The sequence below is a fragment of the Cryptosporidium andersoni genome (assembly GCF_001865355.1).
Source record: "Cryptosporidium andersoni isolate 30847 chromosome Unknown contig_28, whole genome shotgun sequence".
In the NCBI taxonomy this organism is placed as follows: domain Eukaryota; phylum Apicomplexa; class Conoidasida; order Eucoccidiorida; family Cryptosporidiidae; genus Cryptosporidium; species Cryptosporidium andersoni.
The window spans coordinates 128,749-140,843 of NW_027122853.1; the positions used below are offsets into that span (position 1 = coordinate 128,749).

Below are 12,095 nucleotides of genomic sequence, written 5' to 3' on the forward strand. Positions count from 1 at the left end.
TATAAGTAATATAAAATAAAGGTGGTGGTTAGAATTATTCTAACATGTTAACAGTGAGAGATTCTTTTGTTTCCGACTCAAGACTATGTGGTGATGATGTTAATAATAATGAAATTAATGAGGAGGCTGATACAGGTATTTATAATTATGATATTACAAAGTCAACATTGAGTGTAGATCCTAATTTCGTAGAAAATGATGATTCTTGCTTAACTACAACAATAACTACAAATGAACTGGGGGATTCTAACAGTATTTTATCAGTCTCTGGTACGAATTCTACTGGTATATTACCCCAATATGGTTCTACAAGTAATGATGATAAAGCTGAGGAACAATCAGCCTTTGATATACAGCCATTAGATGTAAGTAATAATGTAGTAAATAATACAAATTTCTGTAAGGATTCCAATAATATAGGACCAATGGTCTCTACTAAACAAGGTAGACGATTGTCAACTACTAATTATGACATTGGTCCACGTCAGCTAAAATATAATCAAATTGGTGTCTATTGGAAAGATAAAGAAAGCAGAGTTTATGCAAGGTTTACTTGGGCAACGAGGAAGTATTCTAAAAGTTTTTATGTGGGACCTAATAAACCATACGCAACCGTAAGAGAAGCTGAGAAAGCAGCTATAAGATTTTTGTTGATCAATAGCCCATTGCATCGTCGAAGTCACTTAAAACATTTCAGATTTACAGAAAGTGATGATGAATCAAACGAACCTTATGTTGGTACTCAGGCATTGAAAGAAGCAAGAAGGACTAAGGGTATAATGCTGCACTTCCCTGCTCCAGAAAGTGATGATGAAGTATGGTCACATTATAATACATCTAATATTAACCCAGCTACATTATATGGTGAAATTATTAAGAAGATGGATAATACAAGTGATAATAATACAGGTTTAACAAGTCCAATAACATCAGCTCGTGATTACGTTACTTCTAAAAACAAACAAATATCACAAAGTCTGTCAGAGCAAAGTACTAGTAATATAACTACTTCAAATGATAATTTATCATCAGATGAAATCTTTTTATCATTGATGGCTAGTCAAAATGATGTTGAAAGGATGGTTGAAAGACAATCAACAGGTGTTTTTATGAATCCAACGACAACAGCAACCTCTATCTCTTCGAAAAGATTTAAACCCTCAAAATCTGATACAGTGGAGTCATCAGATACTAGCTATGTATCAACTCCACAGTATAGTCCAATATTTGTTGATTCATCACTTGGAGGGGGTACATTAAGCAACATAGATTATAATACACTTGCTGCTTTGCAACATTTACAAATGACTAATTATTACTTGCAGCAACAAATGGCTTTTGCAGCTGCCGCAGCTAATTTTGGAATTAGTTCAGGAACTCCAAATAATACTAATCCATTTATTCCAACACATTTGGGAATTGCACAATCAACATTACCTGAATCTAACAAAACTGAATTAGGTCCTGAAATTCAAAATATTGATACAAACGGTATGTCATCTTTAAATCTTTCATCAAAGGTTCCAGCTGTGGCATCATTAATAGAACAACATGTTAAGATTCCAGGGCAAGATATGAAGATCATGCCTTCATCAAATATTAGTATATGTAGTACATCTCCGACAATAAATTATCAGCAAGACTATGCTGCAGCAGCTGCAATGGTAGCAGCTGCTACATATCCAAGTTGGTACCCAAGTCCTTATGCCTATGGAATACCATTCATCGGAACATATTCACAGTTTATCCCAACAATAGTACCAAATGCAGCGACTTGCAATATTGGATGCAATCAACAAAATAAAAATATCATAAATAATCAAGTCTCAGTACCAGTAGTATCTCATTCAAATATTGAATCTTCAGTAAACATATTTGATAATACCAAGGAGAATTCAGAGGAAGATAACAAGAAGGTAATAACTCCTAATGATTGACAATTAAATTGAGATATTTACAATCAAGTATTAGAGTCAAGCTGATTGTATACTATTTCCACCCTAATCGTTGGTAGAATTGTTTTTTAGTTTTGATCAAGTATCTAGCTATTGGAATATTCGAATATTTCACTTATCAATCTCTTTATTCATAGCTTAGTCGATTATTCATAATAATATTCATATTTTGTCTTATTCCTTATTTTCAGATATTTTGTGTTATATTAAGTTTATTTGTCTAATGTAGCTATTACAAATTATAAATGATTTTATCTAAATCTAGAAAGTGTAACCTCTATCCTACATTATACCCTAAAATCAATAAAATTATAGAAAGTTACATAGTAGTTATACTAATCCTAAAGAGATCAAACTGATTTTAAGCTCGAATCCGAGAAAATTCTTACCAATGGCAAAATAAAAGATAATAAGACAAACAACTTTAGCTAAAAGAAATGCGTGAAATAGGGAGTAATTGAAATGCTTCAAAGGAATAAATTTATAAAATTTGAAATTCCATGGCTATTGCTAATAATATGGATGAATTTTATTCTAACCTCATATTCTCAAGAAGTTGTCTGCAAATCAGGAGAATGTGCAACAGCTCCACTACCTGTATGTCCTCTAAACGGAATTTATTCAATTCAAGAGAAGGGATGTGTAATAACAGAACCAATTATTAAAAGTTGTCCTCCAGAGTATAAACCTACAGGTGTTGCACAGTGTAGCAGAAATATTCATACTGAGAAAATTATAACATGTCCAACAGGTACAACATATATGAAACATAAACAAAAACAAGGATGCTATTTTGAAATAGAAGAAACTCCAGAATGTGAATTTGGATTTATGGATGATGGTGAAGGAGGTTGTTATACCCTGAAAGATGCTCAAATATACTGTGATAATGACAATGTGGAAGAATTGGATGGATGTTATAAACATATAAATCATAATAAACAATATAACTGTCACAAAATTCCCGATAAATTTCAATTAATGCATTCCCATAATAAGCTTACCTTTGTATCATCAACAGCATTTTTGGATGGAGACCCAAATTATAAAGATGATGGGTCTCCAGCTCCAGTTTGCAAAATTAAAGTGTTTCATACTCCAAAGTGTCCTCCTGAAGCACATGAAACATCAAATGGAGAATGTATACTCAAAGTAAAACCTGAAGTTTCTTGTCCTCAAGATTATACATTACGAGGTCTTACTGATATTTATGTAGAACACCACGCAGGTAATATACCATTAAATCAATATCATGAATTAACATGTGAAAAGATTGAATCAACAGATGCTATAAGTGAATGCCCACCTCAAATGATTAAAAAAAGTGATCATATGGGGGTTGAAGTCTGTATTTTGTACAAAGAAGAGATACCTCAAATTTGTCCAAATAGCTATACTTTCATTCCTAGCCAAAAATTATGTATAAAACGCTATACTTCAAATTCAAAATGTGATCATCCATATATATATAAAAATGGTCATTGCCATTTACCAGAAATCCCAAGATTAGATGTTAGACCTGATGTATATTGCACTGATCCAGATGCAGTTATAGTGAGGTCATATTGTGTAAAGAGTAAAAGTGAAGATCCAATTCTAAATTGTCCACCAAATTATAATTTACAAGATTCCACCAGAAATTGTATTCATGAAACTACTTTAGAACCTATTAAAACATGTCCACCAAGATATTCAATAAATAAACTAGAAAATATATGTGAAAGAAAAATTGAGCAAGATTGTTCAAAGACAGAATATATCAAGCAGTGTAGCACATTTAGACATGAAATTCAACAATTTGACACACCTATGAATTTAGAAGGAAGATATTATGGTAACTATAACCATCATGGTCATCATAACCACCATGGCTATCATTATGAGAACCATCGTGTTAACCATTTAGAGATTGATCCAGAACGAATTATTCATCAATGTACAGAAACTCCAAAATATATCGAGAAATTATGTACCTCTACTGAAACTACACCTATTATATATATCTGTCCAGATGGAAAAAGATCATCGGTAAAAATAGAATGCAAAGTTTCTCAGATAACTTCACCAATACTTTCTTGTCCTAAAGGTTATAACCTAGTTGGATCAAAGTGTGAAGTGCGAGAAATTAGTTCTATACAGTATTCTTGTCCAGCATATTACTCTCTTTCTACAAGTAAAGAAAAATTACCTTATTGTATCCCTAATAAGAATGAAGAAAATGAGATATCAATAAAGGAAGCCCTACATGAGTGTCCATATGGAGGAACTTTAACAATAAATGAATCTAAACAATATGAATGTGTGTTAACTAAGCAACCTCGTTGTAATACATCAAATTGCAAAACTATTTTAAAAAGATTATTTCCTCAATGGAAATGCCCAAATGGCTATGAATTAGATAATTCATCCTTAAATTCTCATTCATTATTATCATTACAGCATCATCATACTCATAGTTCCCATCACTTTCATGAAACAATGATTCAAATAGCTCCAAAATGTATTTCCAAAACAAAAGTTCCAGTTATTAAGCAATGTGCAAACCCTATGGCAGAATTTCAAAATGGAATGTGCATAGAAAATGTAGAAATGGAATGTCCAATAGGAGGATGTGAAGCATTTTTAGAATTTGCACCTGAATTGGAGTGTAAAAAGGGTTCTGAATCACTTGGACCTCATAATGCAGATTTATGTAGGGAAATTGTCCATTCACCTTTTTTATATAAGTGTGATACTGGTGGTAAATTAACACAATATAATAAATGTACATATACTAGAGAAAAAACTTGCAAACATGAAAATTGTAAAGAGTATAATCAAGTTGAAGGAAGCTATCAGTGTCCACCAGGATATTCTGAGGTTAAATACATCTCAACTGCTTTACCAAATGTCCTTGAAATGACAAGTGCAGATAATACTAATAATGGAATTCCTAGAAAACTTATGGGACCAGTAAGACCTATATCTAATATGGGTCAGTGTACAGCTCTAGAATTTACACCATATATATTAAACTGTCCTAATGGTTATACTGAAGCAGAAGGGAAATGTATAGGGGTTGTGGATCCTACTTATCAATGTCCTAAAGGAACATATATGAGAAAAGATGGATATTGTATTAAAATTCATAATAATACTCGCAAAAGTAGAGACTCCAAAGATGTAATAAGAGAAATATAAGAGGTGAATTATAATAAGATCTTACCTTATTACTTATACAATATATTTCCTAAGTGAATCAGACTTACAACTTAATATTCCTCAACCCGCTTATTATAAAAAGGTCGCTTAGCTGTATACCGCTAAAGTCAATAATGGATAATAGTCAACTAAGTTCTAGTATACTTAAAATCACTTTATATTGACAATATATTCATCTAATATATATAATGAGACCTCTAACTGAAGATGAAACGAAGATATTATTCCAGAAATTGAGTATTTATATAGGTGGAAATCTTATGTCTTTGATAGACCGTGAAGATGAGACTTATGTATTTAGATTGCATAAAGAACGCGTATTTTACATGAGTGAATCTACAGCTAAGGTAGCTTCTTTAGTTCCAAAGAAGAGTCTCTTAAGTATGGGGGTATGCTTAGGGAAATTTACTAAATCAAAGAAATTTCGTCTTGGCATTACAGCACTGCAGCATTTGGCAAGATTAACAACAAACAAGGTTTGGGTTAAAGCAGGTGGTGAACAAAGTTATATATATGGAAATCATGTAATAAAACGACATATAGGGCGTATGACAGATGGATTAAGCAATAATATGGGAGTGATAATATGTTCTATGGACGAAATACCTCTTGGATTTGGTATATTAGCAAAAAGTTCCAGTGAAGTAAAAACAGCAGATGCAGAGAATATTATCGTATATCACCAAACAGATATAGGAGAGTATTTAAGAGAAGAGGCAGATCTAATTTAAAGAGAAGAAATTTTAACTATAATGGGAATTTAGCAAGTTTGAAGTAATACATAGCTAGACTTATTTTTATCTATCCTACTCAATTGTATTAAATTCCTTTGGGATAGGTTTTTTCTTTAATAGCCACTTAGTAGTACGCAAAAATTGATCGAAGTCTTTGATATTACACCAATATTTTATTATATACCAGAATATCCATAATACACTGATAATTGTTGCTAATGGGTATAAAAAAAGTTTTGTTATTTCACTTTTACTCAAATATACCTTTGCTTCTAATTTCGTTTGAAAAAAAGGTTCACATGACTTATCAAACAATGATCTTCCCCCAATTTTATAATTCTTATCTATTTTAAGATGATTATGTTTCTTTGAATTAAATTTTTTGCAATCAGCACTTGGTACATTTCTCCATCTGGGATAATTTAAGGAGTTAGTATTAATAGAAATAAGATATTTCTTTAAGATAATACTTTTTGATACTTCTAGAGGATATTGTAATTTTTGTGAATAATAAGATTTTGCTATTCTAAGATTGTTGAGTAACTCGTTGCTCGATACCTTTAGATGAGCTAATTTATATACTGAAATACAAACTCCTACACTCAGCATCCCAATCTCTATATTCTTATCAGATAACTGTAATATATTTTTTTTAGAACTATCATACTTCTTAGTACTCTTCACTAGTTTTATAAAGGGATAGAGCAAGAATTGAAGTGCGCTCTAAAACAAATATAAAATGGTAGTTCAGTTAAGTTAAACTAGTTAGTAAGATCTTAATTAAAATATATCTCACGCATCTATTTCATTTACAGTAAGATTTTAAATACACTTTCCTAAATAAATATTATATTAGTAAACTTATTATATCATCTAATGTTACAAACTTATAACCTCGGGAAAAAAATAAAATAGAAATTGTCAGTAAAAAAAGTGTATTATTTTAGCTTTAAAATATCTACATATTAATTAATTCATCTTCTCATCATTAGATAAGCTTCAATTCTCTCTATTCCCTGTATTTCATCAATTTTTTGCAACAAATTATTTTGTATAAACATAGCAACAGTTACTAGTGGGTGATTGGGTCCATTATAGAGCTTGCAGTTTTCAACCAGCTGTAAGACATCTTCCTGAAATTCTTTCCTGGAATGATACTCTCTTTTTTTACATTTGTTAATCATTAACTGTAACCAGATTGGTTTTTTAACAATATTATAGTAGTTAGGAGCTATTCTTTCGCTCACACGATTCCAAAATACATGAGAATAGTGATGCAATGTTTTTGTTCCATTAATAATTCGTTGTAAACTTATACAAAATTCATCTAGAGCTTCTGAATATGAATTAATCATTGGGCCAGAACCTACTAGTGATGTATCAACTGATACATCACTAACAGCTATACTACCCATAATATTCAAACTATGTTGACTTTTATTTGTAGTACTTACATCTGCACCACTAATATTAGAATATCTTTCGTCATTATCCATCATTTTCCTTCTTTGACGTGCTGATAAGCGACTAAAATGTAGTGAATTATCGTTCGGATCTTCATAGTTCGTTGATTGTAATGAAAGATTTAGATTAGGATTATTGATGCTAGAAAATCCATTTATAGAAGAAATTTGATTATTAATTCCCACTTTTAAATCATTAATAGCTAATTGTGATGATGGTGGCCTACCACGTTTTCCAGCTCTAACAGTTGGTAGCAATGAATCTAACATAACCAATTGTCTACATTCATTGGTAGCTGTTTGAGAAAAGCCCATACCTAACAAGTTAGCTATCGTACTTTCTTCATCAATAATTGTAGATTTACCAGGTTGCATTAATGGTAGTATAATTCCCTTCTTCTTTGATTGGTTAATTGCATTTTGATATCTACTTGTGCTACTTGTTTTATTACCTTCATATAAAGGACACATTGGATTTGATGCAATGTGACCAATTTGACCACAACGACGACATGTTCTACTTGCACGACCTAATACACCTGGAATGCCAGTTGGATTTAATTGGCGTCTCTCTTCTCTTTTATAATGCATCCTAAGTTTTCTCCATTGTTGAAAATACTTAATATTTTCTTCCCCATAAATATAAACTACTTTCTCATCTTCATATTCCCAACTTGTCATGTTACGTCTAACACGAATCCAGGCTAGTCTAGGAATATATTCTAACTCATTATTTAAGTGATTTTCTTTCGAACTATAAATACTATTAACAGAATTCACCTTCATGTGCTCACTTGTTCCATGTATTTGTTTATTAATATCATCATCTTCACCAGCAATCATCTTCCTAAAATCTGCAAGATCCTTTTCTTCTTCTTCATCCTCTCTTTCATTGGTTGGCAATTTCCCTGTGCCATACAATTGTTCATATAATTTACTGGATCTCACAGCTTTTTTATTAGATTGATTTATTCTACTGTTATTTATATTATAGTTAGATTCATTATTTGTATTATTTGTATTAACTAAAGATGATATAAATGTCTCTTCAAGATCTAAATCTTCTATATCATCCTCATTTCCATCTGAAGTCGTATCTTCTCTACCTAAAGTTTTGTTTCCCTCAGTTTCAAATTCTACTGTATGTAGATCACTAAGTTTATTTTCATTATTTCCATTACATGATTGGGTCTCTTCATCATCATTACTATAACTGCTATCATCAGTCATAACTGGATTGTCTGGGTCTAGTGCATTCTTTTGATTCCTTAAAACTTCAATAATAGCATTAATATAATCATCTGAAGATAATGCTTGAGATACTTGCTTGCTATTTGTTGAGTTAGATGTATTAATAGGTTCTCCAGACAAAGAAAAGTGACGAACTAGAGCTACACGATCCCATCTAGGTAATGGTGCAATTGCATCCTCATCAAAACCATACTGCAATAATCTCTGTCTTAATTGATCCATTGATAACTTTCTCAAGTCTTCATTTTTATTATTTGACTTTTGACTTCTTGATTCCATTGTAGAATCAATTAATCCACGACGTATTAGATTTATACCTTCACCACGTCCACCACTAGGATCACCAATACCTCTAATACTAAATTGGCCATTTTGATTCTTAATAACTTGAATATATTCTTGTGTTATATTCCAAGGAGATAATAATAGTGCTTCCTCAATATAACGTGCTATTGGAGTTAATCTTCTTCCATTAGAGTTTATAATACCAGTACTTAACTCATTAATCAATCTCAATAAATTAGAAGCTAAATGATTACTATCAGTTGATACTCCACCTTCATTAACTGTTTTATTTTTATAAATATCCTTAGCTTTAATTCTAGCAATATCTGCATATTTCTTTGCAATACCCTCCATTTGATCTAATTCACTAACAACTATTGGAATTTTACCAAAGTGACGTAGTGATCGAATTCCAATTTGCTTAAGCTTAAGATCACCAGCAACTGCGCTATCTAATGCACATATTAATTCAGGTGTTATAATTTCCCTTAATTTATTTTCGCTCAATTGCTTAATCTGAAAAGAAGATTGTGAAGATGATAATGCACTATTACTTGGCCCAGTATTTGATATAGATGTAACACCAACATTTGATGAAGATGAGCTTGCACTCACACCTAAAGTAGAGTTATTTGTGTTACTATCTCTAGTTTCTTTACAAGAGAGTAATATTTTCTGAATTACATTGGGATCAAATACTCCCCTGAATAAATTTTGACAGAGTTGTCTAATATTATCTATTGAGTCGCGTCCACCTTCCTTTGATTTTCTTAATGCAATTGCACGCAAATGATCACGTCGTAGATCTATATATGTTTTGCTATCAATACAAGGTACTTCCAGTAATGGTTCTTCCTGTCCTACCGAATATACGCAAGTTAAACAATCACCCGAAAGTGGACGAAGAAATAGTCTACATTTGAAATTAGATAAAGATGATGTATTTGTTATACTCTGCCTAATAAGCAAGAAATCCGTCAAAAACATATCATTTTGACTATAATTTTTGTTATCAGTTTTCTCATTATATTTCTTAGGATGATAAAATATTGGAGCATTAAATAAGCCTGTTTCAAGTATTGCAACACTTTCATCTTTATTTATTGGATATTCAACACCAAATAATTTTGGATATTGTTGGGTATTATTACTACCTTTATTATTTTTATTGTCTTCTACAATATGAATTGAGCCAAGTGGACCAGCCAAGTTAAGTATACTCTCAAATTTATCCGAATCTGAGGTATCACTCTTAATAAATCGATTAATTCTAGCAGCCATTCCTAAGTTATTCATTAACAATGGATATTGTTCAACATATTCCAATAAGGCTATTGGAGTTTGGTGTGTTAATGATAAGTCTTCGGGTGATATAAAACATACAGATGAATTAATACAAGGTAATGTATCTTTGGATTCCTTTTGTCTCTGAAGATAACGATGTAATAACTGGGAGTTTGAGTTATATAAGTATTTCCCACCAAATACTGGATATACATACCACGGTCCTGATAGTTCACTATTATTAACTTCAGTAGAATTATACAAATTATTATTGATGAAATTATTCCAAATAGCAAAATAATTGCTATTATTAGGTTTTGAAAAGAAAGCATTATATATATTATTTCTAAAATCAAAACGGTGGAATCTGACACCATCTATAGGCGATAAATAGCCACGTATACCATAAAATGACCATGCTAAAGGAGTATGTAATGAGTCTATATTTGGAACATGTCTCTTTGATTTTTCATCAAATTCATTATTATTACCAACCATTATACGGCGTTCATGATATTGACGTTTTTCATATTTCCATAATTCATATATAGATGTAGAATTTCTACTTTTTATATCAGGCCTACAAAGGAATGAAATCCAACTCTTAAATCCACTAAGGCATCCATCTATACTATTGTAGTTTGTTGGGTATTTTGATAATGTATTCTCGTTATCTTTATGTCTATTATTAAATGCATCAATTAAAAAATTTTTTATTTCCTTTTCATCTACTCTATCAAATAATTTTGGAAAAAAGTGAGTAAATTGTCGTAAAGATAAAAAATATATCCCACTTGAAGTATTAACAATTTTCGTTAAATCTTTTGGCATATCAGAAAATAGTGTAGATTGACTCATAGCTTTATTTATATTTAATATCATGCTAGTGTTATTATCCATATTTGTATCATTGGTATTAGCAGTGTCTTCATACTCTAGAGGATTCATACCTAATATTGCCAATTCCAATCTTTTTTGTTTATCAATTTTCTTCATTTTCTGTCTCCTCTGTCTATCTTGCTGGGCTTTATTTAGTGGTTTTTCTGATGATTTTGAATTTTGAATTTTGATATTTCTATCTAGATTACTTGTTTGTTCATCATTCATATTTTGAGATTCATTAGTATAGTTACTAATATCATTATTTAATCCAACATTAATATCATTTTCTAAAGTTGGAAATTCATTAATACACTTTTTTAAGTAATTCAAACCTTTATCACGTGTATCAAGATACAAACATGAATCTAATATATTGAAATTAAAATCAGATAAGCTGGATAACAAATTATTCTCACCATACTTTATTAATTTATCTCTATTATTCTTATCATTACCAAGAACGTCAAAGTCTAAATCATCTTCATATTCATCATCACTATCATCATTGTCTATTATTACATTTCCTACTCCAACAGTTTTGCTACTATTTATTACTTGATAACTATCTATATCTCCCCAGTAATTCCACTCATCTTTTTCTGAAATAACTTCTTTCGGTGTTTGAACTAATATATCTAATACTTTATTTACCTCTACATGTTCATCACAAATATCTTCTTCATCCCAATATTCTCTTTGTAATTTTGAGTTATTCACTGTAAATTCTTGTATATTTTGATATCCTTTAGAATTCTTAGGCTTATTTGATTCTTCAACTTTAGATTCAAAAGACTCTGTAGGTTCATCATCTATGTCTATTGGAAGTTTTACAACAATTTCCTTATTCCTTAGCGTTACAGAGAATTTTCCTCGCTCTTCATCACTAAACTCATCAGAACTACTTGTATTATGTAAATTTATATCCAATATGTCACTATATATATTCCCCACAGATAATATTTCTATAGAAGGGAAATTTGAATCATCTTTATTTATATCCATTATGTAATATAGAACTTGCCTTCACTATTTTAAATTGT

The 12,095-nt window shown here is 30.7% G+C and overlaps 5 protein-coding genes across 5 annotated transcripts; 3 read left to right on the forward strand and 2 right to left on the reverse strand.

Moving 5' to 3' along the window:
• Nucleotides 1-44: 44 nt before the first annotated feature.
• cand_010740 (uncharacterized protein) lies at nt 45-1,937 on the forward strand (the record flags this gene model as incomplete). Its single annotated transcript, XM_067211313.1, has 1 exon — nt 45-1,937. One exon carries the CDS (start codon nt 45-47, stop codon nt 1,935-1,937), a length of 1,893 nt encoding a protein of 630 aa, XP_067068162.1.
• Nucleotides 1,938-2,417: 480 nt separating this feature from the next.
• On the forward strand, nt 2,418-5,135 carry cand_010730 (uncharacterized protein; the record flags this gene model as incomplete). The annotated part of the gene is made up of 1 exon (XM_067211312.1): nt 2,418-5,135. One exon carries the CDS (start codon nt 2,418-2,420, stop codon nt 5,133-5,135), a length of 2,718 nt encoding a protein of 905 aa, XP_067068161.1.
• A 209-nt stretch (nt 5,136-5,344) lies between these two features.
• On the forward strand, nt 5,345-5,887 carry cand_010720 (60s ribosome subunit biogenesis protein NIP7; the record flags this gene model as incomplete). The annotated part of the gene is made up of 1 exon (XM_067211311.1): nt 5,345-5,887. One exon carries the CDS (start codon nt 5,345-5,347, stop codon nt 5,885-5,887), a length of 543 nt encoding a protein of 180 aa, XP_067068160.1.
• Nucleotides 5,888-5,962: 75 nt separating this feature from the next.
• Nucleotides 5,963-6,499, reverse strand: cand_010710 (uncharacterized protein; the record flags this gene model as incomplete). The annotated part of the gene is made up of 1 exon (XM_067211310.1): nt 5,963-6,499. One exon carries the CDS (start codon nt 6,497-6,499, stop codon nt 5,963-5,965), a length of 537 nt encoding a protein of 178 aa, XP_067068159.1.
• Nucleotides 6,500-6,864: 365 nt separating this feature from the next.
• On the reverse strand, nt 6,865-12,057 carry cand_010700 (bromodomain-containing protein; the record flags this gene model as incomplete). Its single annotated transcript, XM_067211309.1, has 1 exon — nt 6,865-12,057. One exon carries the CDS (start codon nt 12,055-12,057, stop codon nt 6,865-6,867), a length of 5,193 nt encoding a protein of 1,730 aa, XP_067068158.1.
• Nucleotides 12,058-12,095: the final 38 nt, after the last annotated feature.